General features: G+C 36.8%; 1 protein-coding gene and 1 long non-coding RNA gene across 51 annotated transcripts; one reads left to right on the forward strand and one right to left on the reverse strand.

Moving 5' to 3' along the window:
* Positions 1-1,745: 1,745 nt before the first annotated feature.
* On the reverse strand, positions 1,746-18,537 carry HNRNPH1 (heterogeneous nuclear ribonucleoprotein H1). Of its 50 annotated transcripts, none has more exons than XM_087883674.1 (16): positions 18,300-18,348; positions 18,007-18,145; positions 9,377-9,588; positions 9,128-9,256; positions 8,423-8,578; positions 8,113-8,256; positions 6,601-6,739; positions 5,578-5,756; positions 5,414-5,485; positions 5,224-5,336; positions 4,977-5,112; positions 4,533-4,616; positions 4,351-4,401; positions 3,045-3,137; positions 2,762-2,827; positions 1,746-2,482 (listed from the first exon to the last, which is right to left on the reverse strand). In XM_087883674.1, the coding sequence occupies exons 3-16, from the start codon at positions 9,387-9,389 to the stop codon at positions 2,364-2,366; spliced, it is 1,494 nt and encodes a 497-aa protein (XP_087739800.1). In that variant the 5' UTR covers positions 9,390-9,588; positions 18,007-18,145; positions 18,300-18,348; the 3' UTR covers positions 1,746-2,363. The 50 variants fall into 50 exon arrangements, with proteins under 50 accessions (XP_087739800.1, XP_087739796.1, XP_087739791.1 ...); XM_087883670.1 differs by having other exon boundaries at positions 9,128-9,262; positions 18,300-18,340; XM_087883665.1 differs by having other exon boundaries at positions 5,224-5,357; positions 18,300-18,331.
* Positions 18,079-20,112, forward strand: LOC117655492 (uncharacterized). The gene is made up of 2 exons (XR_004588685.3): positions 18,079-18,164; positions 19,924-20,112. It is a non-coding gene; the product is annotated as an uncharacterized LOC117655492 (long non-coding RNA).
* Positions 20,113-20,535: the final 423 nt, after the last annotated feature.

A 20,535-nucleotide genomic window follows, 5' to 3' on the forward strand; every position in this document is an offset into this window, starting at 1 on the left:
TCACGTGACGTATGACTTTTTTCCTTCGCTAAAACAGGTGTAGGCGTGGCCAGCATGTGACGCATCTGGCCCATGGGCCGGGAGTTTGACACCCCTGTACTAGTCTAATAGAATATGGAGAGGGATCAGTGTAAAGAAACTATTCATTTAAGTTGGAATAATTAAAGATTAATAAATAATCGTTATGTATTAAGTTCAGAATCAAGTTGGAAAAAATAAAATGGGAAATGCCATTTTGTACAACTTGAAATTGAAATAAAACAATTTGAGGATAAAAAAAATATAGGCATATTTGAAATTCAATAAGGCAAAAAGATAAATTTAAATGGCTGAAGCAATAACATGGTTCAGAGGAAAGGTTGGACGAGGAAGACAGAATTAAAAAGTGATGGTATAGAAAGAACCACAACATGAACAGGAAAGGTAAAATAAATTTCATTACTAAGAGGCAAACTGGAATTCCTTCCTCAGATACAGTATACATGTAAATATATTGGAGACTAATGGCCTTCAAGCAATTATAAGGCTTTTTCAGGTACAACCAGTTCAGGGTTTAGTATTTCGTGCAGCAGTCAAACAAATCTTTGATTTAGAAGACCTCTGTTGAATGCTCTTCAGATGCAATGGGTAAGTCTAAACTCTACCGTGTGTTAAAACCCAATGTCCAAATAATAGTATTCCTTAGCTCAATCCTGCATTTCTTATTTGGCAAAGGTTCTCAATTCACCCACCCACAACTCTTGTAAACAATTGAGTATTACAACTACCATTTGTATATTGAAGAGAAATTGATAAAACTAGAAAAATCCCATTCAGATTTACAAAACATCGCTTTTAACGGACAGCCATTCCTTTCCCCATCCCCCAACATTTAACACACTGTATTGATAATCCTTGCTTATTGACAGTAATTGGGACTAGGAATTCTTGACATCAAATGATGCAATTGTAAGGTACATTATCACACAACCATGTCAATTTATGTTTATTCTAAGAGTCCCAGTTGCCACTGTTAGGCTAATCCCAAAGTCCCAGTTTCCCATGGTCATTTGATCCCCATTGACATTGCCTGTCAGAAGCCAGCAATGAAGATCACAATAGTGATCACATGACTGTACCCTATACAACGGCCATAAGTACAAGGACCTGTGTTAAGTACTCATGATTCAGCACCACTATAACTCTGAACAGTTGGTGAATGAGCAAATGTTAAATGAGTACCTGTACATGTATTTCACAACCTGTGGGGACGCCCTATGAAATATTTGTATTTCAAAATATTGTTAAAGTTCCATGTCCTTTGTGCACTATTTTTATCAGAAAACATGTAAGTTTGCATCAAGTGGAAGGAGCTATGCACCAACATTTTACACATCTCTTACTTTAAAACAGTACAGTAATCATGTATTTTGGTACTCTTAAATGTCAATTTAAAAAAATACTATGTGGGCAAAAATATTTTACAAATTATCTGCTTTCCTTAAACTATGCAAAACAATTTCATACACAAAGTATATTTCCTATTGATAATCCGTATACAATTTTTGTTTTAGTAACATTTACTTTTCTATGCAGTTTTATTTTAACTGCCATTTATGACTAACTTGGCTAAGATACTTTCTTCATGATCTGATTTCAGTGTTGTTATGCTGGTTTCGCAGATTAAAAATTCTTGCAGCAAAATGCATATGTGAAAATTGTTGCCAGGAAATATAATGCTCACTTAAATCAAGAGATGTTCCCAGTTTTTAAAAGGAAGTTTTATTTGAACAAGTTTTACTTAGCGCAATACACCTAAAAATAAATCACAACACAATGAAAGATTAAACCAAGGTCTCAGATGTCATCTGAACACTAAGACCAAAATCCTAAAGGTAAGCTGTATTGCACCTCACATTTCCCTATTAACTTAAAAAGCGTAAATGTGCCTTACAAGATATTAAAAGAAAAAACTAGAACTAACATGCCAAAGGTTCACTTGAATTTCCAACACAGCTCCTATAACTTGTTTGTACAAAAAGCATGTTCCTGAACATGCATTGAAAACAGTGTTTGGTGTTATGTGGTATAAGAGCAACATTTAACATAATTGAAACAGCTTTAACCTAAATACACTTACTGCTCAAATACATTCCTACAACAAAAACTGGAAAAAGCTGAGAGTTGTTTAACAGGAACTTCTTTACTGGACTTACACCCTAGATGAATGTTTCAGCATATTCAAAAATACTGAACCTGAATGTTTTAAAATGATCCTGATTTCACTTACAAGTAAAGCATAAATCACAAGCTTGTATTGCAAAACTGTTAAACTTAGTTTTTTGTTTTCTTAAAAAAGTTGACAAAAAAAATCAGGTGACAAGTTACATTCCCCAGCCACCACTCATGTTGGACATGTTAGACATTCCAGCCATGCCATTCACCCCCATGGATGCACGATTACCACTGCTGTAGTAGCTGCTGTTCATTGCACTCTGGTTACCTAGAGCAGATAACATATTATACAATTTAGTACAAAAGTGCAGTGCTATTTCCAAGGCAACATGCTCTTCCCAAGTTTCCCCTCTTATATCACCTTGCATAATCCTGTACTATTAAAAAGACAAACTTCCTTCTATGTCATTGTATGTTTTAAGATGTCTATAAAGCCAACTGCAAACAATTTCCCAGATTTTTGCAAAACAGAATAGAATCAAATCCTGGAATAGCTTCATGCCCTCCCTCTACTGCACAAAATAATACACATGACCACATTACATACCATTAGATGCCAGAACTAGTTTCATGTGGATTGGATCCAAATCTTGATCACTCGGCATTTGCCAAACTATTTTCAGATTTAAAAAAAAATCTATGCTCAATCAGTGGCTCTCCATTGATCTTGCTCCTCTAGATTTTGATGTTCTAAAGCTAAAACCAAATACTTGGGACAAACTCAAAATATCTGCACTTGTTTGCTGAAGCATGATGACCCTCATATAAATGGCTAAATAATTCAAATGCAATTCTAAATAGCCTTCTAAAGATTAATAAAAACATCTTACCATATCCACTCATGCTGCTTTGACCACCGTAGCCTCCTCCATAACCCCCACTTAACTGCTGGTTAGCTGGACCACCATAACTGGATTGGCTTCCTTTAAAGTTAAGAATATTGTATGTTAATTACTATCACTGTATTTTATAAAGAGTATGAATTATAGTCCACCTAAACAAATTTCATTCATTTGCCCAGAGGTCTACATGAAACACAAAACTGTCTTCTTGTAGCAATTCTTTGTAAGCTGCCCAGAGTCACTGAGAGCGAACTTGGGCAGCCATATAAGCTTTGTTAATAAATACTTTCTCTTCCTTAACTGTCAGGGAAGACCTCTCTAAACACCAGCATTCAAATAATTTACTTTTGTGGCTTCTAAATTCAATATTGCCAGCTGGTCAATTTGTAAGGAAAGTGATTTTATTGTTCTTTGATTACATACTTTACCTTCATCTCAAGTGAATTGGCTAAATATTAAGTGGTGTCTGGAAATAAGATACTGACATGTGCTAGGGCTTGCATTGCTAACACACAAATTGTACTATATTTGGCACATGAAACAAGGAAAATAAAAATCAACATCTGCTTATATCACCACTAATTCCTCTACTTCTATTGCTTCTAATACTATAATCTACATCAAAATAGCAAATACACAAAATTTAGCTGATCATAGTTCTAATTAAAAGTTCACTTATTTAATTTCTCTGCAAAACATTTTTGCAGTTGAAAATGTAGTTTCTAAATTCAGTATTGCCAGTTGGTCAATTTGTAAGGAAAGTGATTTTATTGTTCCTTATGAACTTTAGTTTTCTTAACTTTACTTGGCAAAATAAAATCATTTTGCAAAGTGCTATAAAAACAGCACACATACCCTTTACACCAGATGAAACTACTAAGAATTTCCATAAGCAAACTCAGCATTTGAAATTGCCTCTATGCAATACTGAAAAGTATATGCTGAAAATCAAATAGATCTAGGAATTTAATAGGACATTACTAAAATTAATATCTGCTGTAACTTAATAGCTGCTAATCTGTTGTAAGGAATTAGTGGTGATATAAGCAGATGTCAATTTTTATTTTCCTTGTTTCATGTGCCAAATATAGTACAATTTGTGTTTTATCATAAATTCTTAATTCAACAAGGAAATAGCAACATTACTTCTCTTGTGATGAGTGGCAATATAAATTTGATAAATACCAACATTCCCCACTATTACCACTCCCCAATCTAGAACTATTCTTTGCTCCATTCATACACACACAATATTTAACTTAATTGTTGGAATGTATATCTAAAAGTTGTATACCTGCCAATGTGTTAGTGTTCCAATCTTGAACCACCCCTTCGGTTTCTTTGACTGTGATTAAAACAAAGTTGAATTTCAGTTTCAGATAATTTAGAACGAACAGGAACTTCATAAATCACTACATCAGCCAGTTTTGTTAAATATCAGCAGCACTAACGTGAAACTAAATTGTTTACACCTACCCATTGCTCCCATCATTTGACTTCCATATGCACCACCACTTCCTCCAGCTGTAGAATTCAAAAAGAGTTCTACATATCGGTGTTCTGTAGAAATACAAAGACAACAATGCACTTAGGTCTTCATTGAAAATTTGATGGATTTGTGTGAGCTAAGTAACTAGGTTTTTCATTGCAAATATATTGTTCAACATTAAGAAATAATACAATTTATTCAACTATCTAATATTGATAGAAATAGTGTAATGCTGTAGATCAGGGGTGTCAAACCCGATCGCATCACGGGCCATACCATGTGACGTATCACGATGTATCGGGATGTTTTTTGCCTTTCTGGAGCCAGGGTGGGTGTGGCCTGTACCAGCCCGGTCATGGCCTATGCAGGCTATGTCCGGCCCGCTGGCCGCCAGTTTGACAGGCCTGCTGTAGATCAAGCATACAACTTACGCATATTTGCTTTGTCTTTTGACATTGCAGCAACAGCATCTTCATGAGTAGCAAACTCAACATCCGCCTCCCCTGTGACTCTGCCATCAGGTCCAATTTCAATGTGTACTCTTACCGGATTAAGAGGCGAAAAGAACTAAATAACGAACATCATACAGAAGCTGTCAGTCTATGAAAAATGCTTATACATTAAGAATCAGTTTGTGATTCAATTAAGGGAACAAATCAATTTTAAAAACCTACTTACATTATAAATATCATTCTCAGTAGCTCTGTAAGGTAATCCTCTCATATGTACACAATGACCAGTTGTACTTTGGAAAGTAGAGGATCCATCACCATATCTATGATCTGACATTCCTGCAGAGAGGAGAGTCCACTCTAAATCTTTTGTATGTATACTACGTTTCTTCACTACCCGTATAAAGAATACTTACCTCTTCCAAACCTATCAGATCCAAAGCCATAGCCATCATTATATCCATTGTAGTCATCATAGCCACCATAGCCTACAAACCATAATTCAACATTTATTGAAATGAACCAAATACTGCACTCATTGTAGACAATTTGTACAGTAAAAAAAGTTGTGCTTCCTTACCTCCACCGTAAGCACCACGTCTCATCCTTTCAAAACCACTGCCTCTGCCAAGGCTGTTATAGCCTCTTCCCACACCTGGCCGGTCATAAGGACCAGGCCGCTGCATGGCCATTAATTTGCGAGGAGGGTCATAATGAGTGCGCACTTCTGCTCTGCTACTCTTGAAGATTTCAATGTACCTAGAAAGTTTACATACATAAAAATAGTTCAGTTTTTTTTTATAAACACACACACTAAATTACAAAAGATAACCCTGCAGCCTTGGAACTGACAATTATAGGCCAGATTTTAGTAAGAATTATCCAAGGCTAATTTTAAAAAAACAGTTTGAAGTATGTGCTAATTAAGCTATCCCAACCTTAAGGGTTAATGACAGCTAATAATCAAAATATGCTCTGGAGGGAAACATGTCCACTCAACAGCACCCATGTTTTGCTCATATGGCAATTGAGAGGAGGGTTAAAAAGCTAGCCTCCGCCAGAACTTTAACCCATCAATACATTACAATAAGCTTTATGTGCTCACAAGACCTATGCGTTTGCATAGCAAATTAGCATAGGCAACAGATGCATGCTTTAATTAGTCACAAAATTTAGAATAACCCTTTGTGACATTTTTGAAAGTTAATTCTTTTATGTGAAAATTACACAAGAAAATGTTACATCATTGTATAGAACAAGTTTAGTAATCACATTTTCTTATGGTAATAAAAGGCTATGTGTATTTAGAACTAGAGGCATAATTGGTGCTATTAAAGAAATGTAAAGCCATAATCTCTCAACTTCTGTAAATAACTTTAAACTAAATCAGAATTAACAAGATAATGTGAAATAGGGAAGAGCAAAACAAGCACATCAGCCAGTCTGCACATGAATTAAAAGAAAGTAATATTTATGAAAACAAAGGAGATGTTAGAATATGAAAGTATATATTGTAAAGTGAGCACTTAAGAAGAGAGAATATGGATTTAACAACAGTTTACCATAAGAAGAGCGACATATCCAACCAACCATCCATCCCCACCTGTGCCCTATTCTTTCCTTGTGTTTCTTTAGAGCCTTTTCAGCTATTTCCTGTGAAGCAAACTGCACGAAGGCCTCCCCCGTACTCCTCCCCTGGAAGTCCACCGGCAATGTTATCCCATTTGGCACGATTTCCAACCCTTCAACCCAAGGACAAATAACCCCAGTAGGGGGTAATATTAACATCACGAGCCCAATCAAGATTTTCTTATAGCTTTAAAAATATACCAGAAGTTATACTTTATATTTAGAATCAGTACACCGTAGTATTAACTCTATAACAGAAACATGTCAATATAAATGCAGCAAATATAACATTCTTAACTTATCCTGCTTATATAAAGCCACATTTCTGCAGCTTTAATAACAATACTCTCTCAAGTTAATGCAGGATATGCTAAGAAAAGCAATAGTCCATTTTTTATATAAACAAATTAAAATTTTCAATTAAAATTAAAGCACAGCAAGAATAATTCTACAGAATACATAATTCAAAGATAGTTATGTAAAATATTTCACAGTTCTAAAATGACAATGATTTGTATATTATTTCAAGTAACTAAAATGTAAACATTTTTAAGGTTTGTAGCAAGACCTTTATAATAGACATTTTTCAATAAAATCTGAAGTTAATGCAAGTTGATCTCATATTTCAGAAATACATTTAAGATTCTTTGGACTACTGCGTGCATTCAGATCATTTAAATGTAAAACTAATTTTTATATTTGTTTTACTCTTAATTTTTGCTATATAAATGCATGAACTTTTAAGTCAATTTTATACAACTATAAAGACATTGCAAAACATGAAACCAGTCCTTTTTATAAACATAGAAAAATAATTTTATGTATTGATATTTAATGTCAGAAAATGTTCTATTTCTTATTTTAGAGTAGATAAATGTAAACAAAGTATATCAAAAAGAAAATATTTCAAAATATTCAGCTCTGCAAAGTAATATATCTTTAGCACATAGCAGAGATTATATTAAATCAAAAATTTAATACAAATGTTTACACTACATATTATCTTATTCTCACTTCCCCATCCATCTCCCCTCCTCCCACATTGTAAACACTTCACCTGATTAAAACTTCTTTGATATTCTTTGATATTCTGATTGATATATTAACAATATCCAAAGTTGGGCACTACAATGTTTTCCACTCTTTCAGCCAATTTAAAATCAACTGTTTAGTTTAATTAACTAGAGACTCAGGTCAATTTTAACAAGCATTTACAATACTTGTCTAAGTGGAGTGGAACAATTAAAATAATTTTCCCTCCAATCTATCAACATCAAACAAGAACTGAAGTTTTAGTAAATGTTTCAAATTATAGTTCAAGTTTTTGTCTTTTTGAACACATAAAAGGAAGAACCATTCAATATTAAGAGTTTAATAAGCATGGTTATGGTTTACTTTATTACTAAATTAATACTTGGCATTATTTCAGAGCCACTACATTCTAATCTTTACCCATACTTACAGCTAGGACTTATACCCCACATACCTGAGAAAAACTGAACAATTTCTTCCTTGCTACAACCAAATGGAAGTCCTCTAAGACGTACAAAACCATCATTAGCAGTATCAGGGCTGTTAGGACCAGTATGCTTCAGAACCCAATCCATTTCAACGTTGTTTGACTTGAAGACTGCAAGAGGCACTTAGAATTAATGAATTCTGGAATCTGGCATAAAAAGGCTAATGCACGACAATCATTTGGAGAACAGGATCACATTTATATACACAAAAAATACTCATGCATCTAAATTCCACCCAAAATAACTGATCAGTTACTAGGTCAATTTAATCCAAACCTTCAACATATCTGTGTCCCATTGTTTCTCTGTCTTTTTTCAATGCCAATTTCACATCTTCTTCTGTTTCTAATTCAACAAATGCTTCTCCACTTGGTCTTCCTTCTCTTGTGTAGATAAAACGGACCCCTGAAGATCCATTTAATATTTTGCATTCTAAGAAAAAGTGGAGTGAGTTAAACACACAAGGAGACTTCTAGCAAAAGTCAAATGTATACAACAGTGCTTAAGGCTATTATCCAAACCATAAAACTGGAAACAAAATTAAGCAAAAAAGAATTATTGTCAAACAATTCTGAAATAGGAAGAGGAAAAGATACTATTTACAGTATATATTACAGGCTACATAAAGAACAAATTAATTAACAATTTAAGCCGGTGAGGAAATGATTCTAATTAAGGTAATAGGCACAACCCATTAATCACAAAGTACATTGCTATCAAAAAGATTATATTCTCGAAACAGGAATTTCTTTCTCACCAAGGGAGGTATACTCAGAACCACCACAATTCTCTTACTTCCCTAAAATAATGTCTCCATCCAACATAATGAAATATTATACAACGAAAAAGGAGTATTTCACATTTTACCGGATCTGAAAAGGAAAACTCCCCACAAAACTCGCCCCCGGAAATACCAAGCTGTTCCGGGAAAAGGAAAGCTTTATTGTACGGTTTAGCCAGAACAAGAGACGGAAAACTTACCAGAGAAAAATCTTTGCACTTCATCTGCAGAGCAGGACCAGGGCAATCCCCGCACTTTTACGACATAACCATCACCGCCTTCCGTGTTCAACATCATGCCAGATGTGAGGGTGGTCTCTGTTTCGCCTTCTGTTGCTAGGGGCAGACAAAAAACGTCGCCACACTGAGTGGGGTAGAAATTTCGCAACCCGGCCCATATAACGCCCCCCAGACTTCGCGTTTGCCCATCTCCGCTTTTCCAATGCCTACCCCACGTACACATGGCGACCGATATCCTCGTCCAGGACACTGGAGACGGTTTGAAGAGTCACTTCACCTCTCCAAATACAGAAAGCCGGGCGGCTGTAGCGGTACGCGCTGCGTTCTTAGGAAATGGCGGCGAACGAGTAATGCGTTTCCGCTCGGCCAGGCCCTAGTGCCGCTTTCACCTCAAAAAACGCGCTTCGACTGCTGCTAGTAACCTGAAGAGAACAACCGGCTGAAGAGATGGATCCCAAATTCGGAAGTCCTTCGAACTAGTCTGCAACCAACAAATTACTAAACTAAAAGTAAGCTCACCTTCTTCTAAGTCGGCCGCGGCGTGGCTGAAAATGGAGCCCAAAACGCACGCGCGTACATTACCTCCCGTAGTGCGCATGCGTCCTTAAGGTTGTTTCTTCCCTTTTCCCTTCCCCCCCCCCACTCCCATCTTTAAGCGCCACCCCGCCCTCTACAGCACAAATCCGAAGTCGACTTTGCTTGAGAAAGAAGGCCCTACTGAATATAATTCGAAATAAAACTTCCCCGGAATTAAACTAGAGTCGCTTTCACCTTATTTGAAGCATTTGCTAGTTCCTGCAATCATCCTCGTTCCCACTGCGAGGAACCTGCCGGACAGGGGAAAAACTACTCGCGCAGCTCTGAGGACAAAGCCCGCCACGTTTTTATCCTGTCACCGAAACTCAAATTTTGTATTCTCCGCTGCTCAATTTAATAAACGCATCCAAAGCCTTTTATCAAAGCTGCATTTAGCCTTCTCTTTTATAACCTTATCTTAAAGCAAATTTTAACACATTTGAGCCAATCGCTAACTTCTCAGAATAAGTGTCGATCGCGAGACTTCGCAACTACGTTCACAACTAAAAAAATAAAATAAAAAATGATCCGCTAAGCATGCGCAACAAATTTTAGACTTTCAAGTACCTCTTAACACTGCGCTCAGAACGTAGCCTATACGCCCATATACGGCGTATATAGAAGACTAAGTAGACTTGATCCTCCAGAGAAAAATTGCGAAAGTACATAGAAACGGGGAAAAAATGGCGGCTCTATAAAACGACACTTAAGAGAAATGGGCGGCGACTTGAAGTTTACTCAAATCCGCATCTAAGATCCGGTGACGGGTGAGACGCTAAGGAAGCGGGAAACGAAGGCAAAAAGTTATCTGTAGCCAAAACAGATAAGAGGAGGGGTTGGCTGCGCCGTTAGAGATTGGCCCAGTAGAAGCGGTATCCTTGAAGGGGTGAAGAAGGCGCGAGAGAAACTCATTTCGATTCCGCTCAGCGGACAAAGACCTTAATCATGTATCCTCCCGCCAAACGACACTGCCTGAGTCTTAACTCACTGAATTACAGCTTTCAAAAAGCCTCAATTGCATGAAATATACGTAAGTAGCTTCGCGTCTTATAATAGATTATCTTCTAGGCCAAACAACAACGTTTCTATTTATTTATTAATCCTGCAAATGAAGTCCTGCAACATAGGTCCAAGAAATATTTCTTCTTGAGAGCCAGACTAATTGTTCTGTTAAGAATTTGAGCATCACAATTCTTCCCCACCTTACCACGACCAAAATAAAACATGCAAGTACCAAATAGCTAGTTCGCTTTGGGTGAACTTTTTAAAATTATTTCTAATTAACAAGTCATAAATTTACTTAGTTAAAAAAAAAAATCAAGGAAAAGTTTAAATGGTTCCAAAAGCTTTTTATACTGAAAAGTGCCCATATTTTTTTAACACCGACATCTCTAAGTGCAAGGATAGGGATTATTAAAATGTATTTTAATAATGAAGAAAAATCTTGTCTTCCACCCCAACTTCCACACAAGCTGCATTGCAATTACAGTATTAACCTCTTGGAAATTGCCAATTCTCATTGCCAATTTTAAGTTCAATCTTAGTAATTTTCAAGAGTCAGATTTTTAGAAGACAGTCATGTACCAGAAAATCCTATTACCTTGTATATTACATTTGCTGTATAGCTAAATATAAATGACAACCTTTTACACAGCTGCAGTTGTCCAGTTAAATGTCTATGGAGATTCATAGGTCATGGTTATCCCAAAGGTACTTTTTCAAAAGGCAGTTGGACTTTGTTTTTCCTTGAAGACATTTTGCTTCTCATCCAAGAAGAAAAAGCACATTTGGGACTACAGTTGTCCACTTAATTAAAATATTATGATGAATTGGAATAATTCCTGAATCAGTTGCTAAGTGGTGAACATTCAAATACCTGAAGTTGAGTATCAAGAAAGTTTTGACTGAAATGAGAATGGGACTAAAGATCAGTTCCTAAAAATTCAAACCAACATGAATTATTTCAGGATTAGGCATTGACACATATGAATTGCCCGAGTCTATAGATATAATAATTTAAGTAATTTTATGTAGCACCTTAACATTGCACATGTTTTGTTTCATATAACTTAGCAGAAACAGGTTTTAATTGTGCTTATATGTATGTTCGCAAGTCCCTGCAGTTTTCTTGGGAAGATTTTTCAAAAGTGGTTTTTCCATTGGTTCTTTCAAAGAGCTGAGGGGGAATGACTGGTCCAAGCTCACCCAGTTGGCTCTGTGCCCAAGGCCAAATTAGAATCATGGTCTCCCTATTTCTAGTCTGGTGCCTTAACCACTATGTCAAACTGACTCTACTTCAGAAATAGTTTTGCTAAATACCAGCATGAAGTCCAATCCATCTGGAAGGATTGGTTCAGCAAGCATCTTATTTTGAGTTATTTTTATAAATAACTCAAAGCAGCAAACATATCAAACACATCTTCCTCCTCCTATTTTTCCCACAATAACTATCCTGTGAGGTGGTTGGGCTGAGAAAGAGACTGACTGACCCAAAGTCACCCTGCTGGCTTTCATAGCTAAGGCTTGATTTGAGCTCATGGCTTCCTGCTTTCTAGCTTGGTGCCTTAACCACTAGACCAAACATTTACTTGACTTGACACAGGGAGAAATCTAAAAAGTATACTTTAATACTACAATATATACTTGCATCTATTTTACTTTAGGTTATGTGTTTGCTCTCAACTCATTTTAATCAAAAGACATCACTGAAACAGTGGCAATTTATCTGGACTGGCTTGCCTGGCTATTGAAAGTTTTGAGTCTGACAGAACTAGAGGGAATTATCTATCTCCATAGAATTCCTGAGATATGTTTCTTTCTGCCAAAACTAGTTATGATTTTAAATATGTTATTGGTATTAAATTGAGATTACAGCCATATGTAGATAATATAGACTACAATCTGATGACAACTGAAAGATTTAAGCAAACTTGAAACTTTTAGATTTCCTCTTGGAAGCTCTTGAAGTTAGATCTTTCAAAAAGTATATACAAACCAGGATATATACGCTGGCAGAGATCCCATTGAGGCACAAAGTTAGGATCATATATTCTCTTAATCTAGATGCAGTCACTTCCCAAAATGGATTAACACAAAACAAAATCATTGAATTGTACCGGTATGCATAGTACATTTTGATTTCACCACCTACTATATCTGTGTTATACATAGGTCATAACCATCTTTCGATTTAAAAAAGTTGTTTGGACAGTGGTGGCAGGATACAAATGTAATTTAAAATACCTGCTTCCTAGTCAAGTATTTTGTTTCCCTTTTCTATCTCATTAAATTATAATTTGGTGATAACCTTTATAGATTTGAGATTGTATCCTGACCTCCATAGAGTTCCACATCACCATCTTGCTACGGCAACACAATTTCTTAATTCAACTGATACACCTTTAGAGAATATCTTAATTTTAGGTATATAGGCAAAAAATCGATTATTGCTTACAGCAGTTGGGAGTCCTGACAAGTCTAAACCGTAGACTCAAGTCTTTTGATGGTTCTGATGTCAAGATTCCATATACTGTACATACTCACTGTTGCCAGGAAACAACAATGGAGATTCAGTTAAGAGATTCTGATGTTGATTTAAACATTGAAGGTAAAATATTGCTATTAAAATAGAAATTTCAATACTTAGCCTAGTTTGACACTTATATTATCTGTAATAGATATATTAAATGTATAGGTATCTGCAATCTATTCACTGATAATTCTAATTAATTAAATATTAAGACTGCAATCCTAAATCTATACTTAAGCAAATTCATCCACAATTCAATTAGGTCCTATTTTCAAATGTACATACTTTATCCCAAAGGTGCTTTTTCAAGAGACAACTGGATTTTCTGGTTTTTCTTTGAAGACATTTCATTTCTTATCCAAGAAGCTTCTTCAATTCTAACTGGATGGTGGGAAATGGAAGGATTTATATTCCTTGCAGACAGCTGGACATTTGCATTCTTTTAGAGAATTGTTGAAGCCACTTGGGAGTTTTGTCCATTTCTTCAGGATCACCCGATTATTAGTGCAAATGGGTGTGGAACCTTATTGGAACTGCTGAAATGACTGTGTTCCTGTGGTCTGCAGGAATCATTTGTGTTTAAGTTTGAGATGCAGACAACAGACTCATCCCCAACAGCCTGCGCCTGTGTTCAACAGTGAAGGGACACAGGGCAGAAAACGTCCTGCAGAAAGCACAGCTCCACAAACACAGTCTTTTCAACAGTTCCAAGAAGGCTCCACACCCATATCCACTTGCACTACTCAGGTAACCCTGAGGATACAGATAAACCTCCAAGTGGACTCTTGTGATGGGTGGGAGTGTGTTTGGGGATTGTTTTGTGTTGGACCTGGTCTTTGGGTGTTAAGTGAATTTCGTTGTATGGGTATACTGTGTATACACATACAATGACAATAAAGTTATTTATTATTTATTTATATAAATCCTTCCATTCCCCAGTCAGAGCTGAAAAAACTTCTTGGATGAGAAGTGAAACGTCTTCAAAGAAAAACCAGAAAGTCCACAGTTGCCTCTTGAAAAAGTACCTTTGGGACAACCATGACTGAAAATCTCAATAGACATATATGCTTTATATTAGGCTCTAAGTAAGTAGAAAGATGTAAAATGTAGGGAAGAATTAGAATTAGATGTACTTGAAAGCAATTGCAAAACATTTAATTAGTATACTTTCTATTCTCTATTTTTAAAATATAGAAATGCATGAAGTCACTATAGGATAAAGGAAGAGAAGAAAAGGAATTCAACTGGAATATCTAGAAAACCTTCACATGAAATCTGGCTTTATGAGAGGACAATGAGGTATGTATTTCTTGCTACTTAAGACATTTTTTTAATGCTAGAGAAAAAAAATTAAAAAATCCTTCAGAGAAGAATGTAATCATGTATTTGAATATTACATATTCAAGGTTAGCTCTCAGTGCCACTTTGTAAGGAATATAAATGATATATTACAATGCCATAAATGCTTATATACTCATGAATCTTTAAAGATTCAGGAACAGATGCATTTGGTAGTTTATAACAGCAGATCTTAGCAATGTCTGGTTGAATTTTAATCAAGCTTAAGAATTCAGTGTATGCAAAACTCAAGGCTACGACAGTTTTAAGACAAAAAGTAATATGGACACAAGAAATATTTTCTAATTCTAATGTAAGTTTCTGAAAACTACGAATTCCATGAATATTTATAAAGAATGAAATATGTAGAAATACATTTTAGTTAAAGGGTTTTGGAAAAAGTTCCAATAACATGAAAATGAGGCAAGTACTAAGACATGAAAAATATATTAAAATACTCATCTGAGAGAGTGCAATCCTAGTTATTAAGTGAAAACAATTAATTGAACTCGAAGTGAAATACAATCTAATTTTCGTTTGCAGAATGGATTCTGACAATCTGAAAGACATACTCATTTTGGTCTTAGATGTGAATGAAAATTTCAGAAATGATGCAATAAAACAAGAATACCAATTAGAGTAAGTAAGCATTATTTCTCCTTAATTTACACTGTCATTTTTAAACTCATTACTAGGGGTTCAGTTCATAACTTTGTAGTGTGTACCTATTCTTAGAATAGATTTGTTTATCATGCCATGTTAAAATACATCTCATTTTGAAGCAGAATGATACATGAATAACCATAATAAATCATTTATGTTTTGTAGCCAAAGAAACTTCAAATATCTCAAGGCACTCCATCCTTTTCATTTTTATATTGGCAAATTCTTCGGTTTATAATCTGCACTATATTTTAATTATATTCAAAATTTTCATATGAGTATCTTGCCTACTATCTCCATTTAAATAGAGACTTGTTTATAAATGTATCTATATGACCAACAGTAAGCAGATGCTTTAGAGGGCAGTTCTTAGGAATTTGATGCAATTTGCAATAGTGGCTACTTATAGGTCCAAAGTGGAGGAAACCATCTTATAAGACATAACAGTTGTCTTTTACATAGAGATACATTAACAAACTTATTTTTTATTGCAAACACACAACACAATATTAAAGTATATTACTGAAAATGTAAGGACAATAGTTTCTACTTCTCTTGTGGGTATAGTACAAAAACAAAAAACAAAAGCATACTTATTAAAATATAAGACCAGTTCACCAACTAATGAAGGCCCAGAACACTCTTTTGAATAGATTTCCTTATCTGACCAATCAGTCAAACCCATTTTCAACTGGCTACTGAATACACAAACACAATTCTACCCTCAATATTTCCATTAATAAGCTTCAAATATCTTGTCTTGAGTACCTTTGTTTTCACAAGATCAAGGCTTTTTTGACTGCTTAGTAAATCAAGATATTGCTCAGAGAACACACTAAGTATTATCTAATGAGCACAAATTACTACACTAATAATAGATTTCAACATGCACAATATTTTCAGTGAACAAATCCAATTATTACCATTTTATATGTACTTTAATTTCAATAAAGATTTGTTAAGTACAACATCTTTACCTTTTTCATTAGGGCCAATCTGACAAATGCATTTTGAAACTAATGTCACAAGTATGCTATCAGCCATATTAATTCTATATTCAGTTTGTCTATTAATGAGCAAGTTGAGGAAGACAATTTCTCAGAAGGAAAAACTGTACTAATCCAATATTCCATTAAAACATATTTAATCTAAATTCACAGATTTTTTCATCAGCAACAGTTTTGGTTTATTGTTGATTTACAATATATGTACTTGTCCATTAAGGCTTAATGTTATGCCCAAACCAGGCTGCTGTGTTTTATATAAAGAACCAAAGTTAAAATCCTAACTTGTCAGAGATTCTTACAACTGATTAACACAGCTCACTGCACTAATTAAATTGTAAGAGCACAGCTCTTCTTCAGGTAGCTGAAGGATAATACACATTTAGCCTCTACTATAGCATTCTTAATCCTTAAGGCAGTGGAAACTTTCGCAAGATGCATTAAGAAAACTTCTTAAATTACCCCAAAACTGCACTTCGTAGTACTTTTAAAGACTTAATTTAGACTTAAAATAGTAGACTAAAATTAGCAGTTGGAGTATTGTAATTCTCATTTGGAATTTGATCAATGTTGATTAATGTAATAGAAATAGAATCAAGCTCTATTGAGGTGGGGAACTATGGCCCTTTTATGATTTATGGACTTCAACTCCATGGCTGGCTCAGGAATTCTGGGAGTTGAAGTGCACAAGTCATAAAAGGGCCATAGTTCCCCATCCCTGCTCTATTAAGAGCTTTAAAATAAGGGACCCCTTCTTGACATTAATTTGTACCTTTTCTTACACAAGAACCTCGGTTTCCACAACAAACAATTAGCTTTAATGGCAGTGTGGTTGCTCTCAAGACCATCTGCTGGGAGACTAGCGGGCTTCCTTATACAGCAGGCTGGTCAGGTGAGAGCAGTCCACTGGGCTAGACGGCTCAAGAGTCCGGTCCAGCAGAGCATTGCTTACGAGGGAGCCCCACGATTCCGTCTTTTTACCATTCCATCATTACTACCATTACAGGGCCTAATTACGAACAGGGCAGTTCGTGGGAAGAGCAAAGCTTTCGTTTCTTTGGGCGACACGATACACGAGAAGGCCGCTCAAAACAGAGCTCGACCAAAGGGCGTTATATTGCGCAGTGGGGCGAGGGTCGACCAGAGCGAGATCCGTTCGCTCGGTTTTGTTATTGCCGTCGGTCACGTGTCCCGTTGCCTTCCATTTCGGAGATTTCCAACCTAACCACCATTGCAGATCTTTCCTCCGTCCAGAGATCCTTTACCTCCTCCCTCTTTTTACTACAATCCGGTAGGGAACAGAAGGCCGAATCAACCCTAGCCGCCACTTCCTCGCTGCAGCCGGCCAGTCGAGACGCGAGGGGCGCCTCGAGGAAACACCCACGACAATGGCGGAGGCAGGACGTGGTCAAAAGAAAGGGCGGGGGAAGGGAAGGAATAGGCGCTCAGGATAATTGGGAGGGAAGCCCCCCCTCCCTCCCTCCCCGGTGCTTTCTTTAAAAAGCCACGCGGGGACAATTCACCGACGCGAGGAGGGAATCCCTTTCGCCGGCCGCGTGTTTGGGGAAAGGAGACTTCGCATCGGGCCGAAGTGTGTGAAGCGAGGCCCCTCCCCCTCCCCGATCTGCGCCAACGCACGAAAACCCGCAGCAACGGCCTCAACCGTCGCTAGGCCGCAGATTCCTTCCTTCCTCCCTCCCTCCCTTCGCTGCTCAGCGGCGCCCTCTCACCAAGGCCGGGGATTTCTGGGCCAGTCTCCTCGGTGTGACACGGATCCATCGCTTTCTCTCGTTGTTTCTCTTCTGCTTTGCGGCCGGGGACGATCAAGGAGGATGCGAAGGGCGACGAATAAATCAGTCAAGTGGGATGCTAAAACAATACCCGGAAGGTATGAAGCGGTTAAATCAACGGCGCCGCTATCGCGGCTTTCTGGGAAAGGCTCGGTTTCGACCGCCGAAGTTACCCCCTCCCCCCCCACAACCTCCGAAGGCCGCCCCCGAGCGCCCTTCGCCCCGCCACTCACCGAGCGTCCGCGCAGCTGCTCTCCGCCTCTATAAATAACTCGTTCCCCCACTTGTAGGCTTGTGACATCAGATTAAATAACCCCTCCCCACGCCCGTCCTCTGCAGCCAACCAATCGCCTGGTTACGAAGGCACCATTTTCACCCCCTCTTTCTTCCCTTTAAAGTCCCAGGGTCTTTGTATTTGGGCGCTGGAAAACCACAAGGGGAGCGAATAGTTTGGTTTCACAAGGCCGCGACAGACAACCACTCTGGGAAGCTCTCCGAAGAGGGAAAAGGAAGTCTGACTAAATTCCAAAAGGCTGCCATGCAAATAAAACCTTTGTCTCCTTTCATATTTTCCTGGGAAATCTATATTCAAAACAATATTGTCAGTGCTGTCCTATCTTCTCTGGTGCACACCTTTAGTCTGCTTCTGCAGGTTCGCTTGTAAAGACTTTCTTCACTCAGGCTTATGGGGTCCGGAGTAGTTAACATCTGGATCCCCATTGCTATATTTTTCTTGCATGTTTCCAATATACTATTTCAAACATGCTCATAAGACACTTGCAGTTGATTTGCTGCCAAGGCAATATATACAAGACTGTATTGTCCTTGTTTTGTCATGGTCTATAAAAGTAATTACCATGGCCAGATGAAGGCTGCACTACTATTTTGCTAAAGCCTATGAGTCTACCAAGGGGGACCCTGCTATAGGCCTAATCCAGTTGACCAAATAGCTCCAAGATGGAGGGCCTCCCCTTCCCATAAAGCCTCTATTTTCAAATATCCATTGTTAAACCATAATGAATTAAAATTAAAATTAGAATTAAAATTCTTTATTGGCCAAGTGTGATTGGACACACAAAGAATTTGTCTTTGGTGCATATGCTCTCAGTGTACATAAAAAGGAAAAATGGAATATGTTATGAATGAATTGAGAGATGATGGTTCATCAGAATAGAGGGTATTAGGATAAAACAGTTCATACTGTGGATATGGAGGTCTACAAATTACTAGGAGAAATAGTTTGCCACCTGGGAAGTTTGCAGATGAAGCATTGCTTCTTGCTTGGAAAAATACAAGTTAGAAAACTCAAATTTTACAGAGAAAACTGCTTTCTTACCTCCAGCTCCAGTGTATGACACCACTCAACCCAAAGACAAATGGATGGAGGCTAGAGTGAATCCAGTATTCCATACTTAGTTTTTGGCAAAATTCTAGCATGTATGCCATACAAGACTCTAATTCATTTCTTTTTAAGATGCTAAAGCCTTTGTAGTAGTTTTGTTCCAACAGAGTAAAACAGCAAATCTCTGCAAATTCTTCTATTCACTAGGAATAGCTTAGTTTGTTAATATTTTTCCTTTATTTTATTCTGATTTTTTAAATTTTCATTAGGATTTAGCTTCCATAATTTAAGATAAGGGGGGGAGTAAGAACTGAAAATATGGCCATCTTATTCCTTAACTGCAGCTAAATGGAGATTGGCCAGATTCATGGGGTAAGCTATTAATGAAAAGTTTGTATGTGTTTGTCTGAAATCACAGAAACAGAGAGCTCCTATCCTTTATCCATATTTGTGCTTACTCTGCCATTGTATAAACAAAATGCTAAACTGAATAAATTGTTCACTTAATCTAACAGGTTTCTTGAAATGTGTTATGCATGTCTCTCATCCTCTCCATCCCATCTCAGCTAATGCTAATATTTGGATACTCCTAGCGTTGGATCAGAAGCATAGATTTAGAACATAGTCAAGAGTGTCCAGTTTTTCCATTTTGCCAATCATCTACAACCCAAAAAAGAAAAGACTAATAAAAGTTTCTGGAGGAAGGTGTGTGTGGCCTGTTTATCTATACTTGATTTAACTATGGTGTACTCAATTAGCAAAATTTAATGGATCACAAAATCAACAATCATAAATGGACCACCAGGCTATTTTAAAAAAATGCTCATCTAAAGTGATGTTTACTTTGCAGGGTGATGTGTTACCTTAAATATATATGTTGACATAATATAAATCACTGTCAGGTTTTTTATTTATTTTTTCAGTTAAAGATGTAATGATCCACAAAATTTTGGAAAATTTAAAAACTACACAAGAGGACAATACTAAGCACAGACACCACAGAAACAAAACTAATAATGTGTAAATATAAGATAGGCTTAAGATACAGAAGGATCCTGACAGACCTGAACATTGGACCCCATTTAACAAAATAAAATTCAATGCTGAAAAAAGGTTCTACATTTGAC

The sequence above is a fragment of the Pantherophis guttatus genome, chromosome 2 (assembly GCF_059756535.1).
Source record: "Pantherophis guttatus breed Tessera chromosome 2, ASM5975653v1, whole genome shotgun sequence".
In the NCBI taxonomy this organism is placed as follows: domain Eukaryota; kingdom Metazoa; phylum Chordata; class Lepidosauria; order Squamata; family Colubridae; genus Pantherophis; species Pantherophis guttatus.

Excerpts from the sequence above, each read along its gene's own strand:
- HNRNPH1 (XM_087883661.1), bottom strand. The coding sequence starts at position 18,055 with ATGGATCCGTGTCACACCGAGGAGACTGGCCCAGAAATCCCCGGCCTT. Across the intron at positions 5,486-5,577 it reads ACGTGGTGCTTACGGTGGAG|GCTATGGTGGCTATGATGAC; the intron begins GTAAGGAAGCAC and ends TATGGTTTGTAG. Across the intron at positions 4,617-4,976 it reads AAAAGACAAAGCAAATATGC|AACACCGATATGTAGAACTC; the intron begins GTAAGTTGTATG and ends GTATTTCTACAG.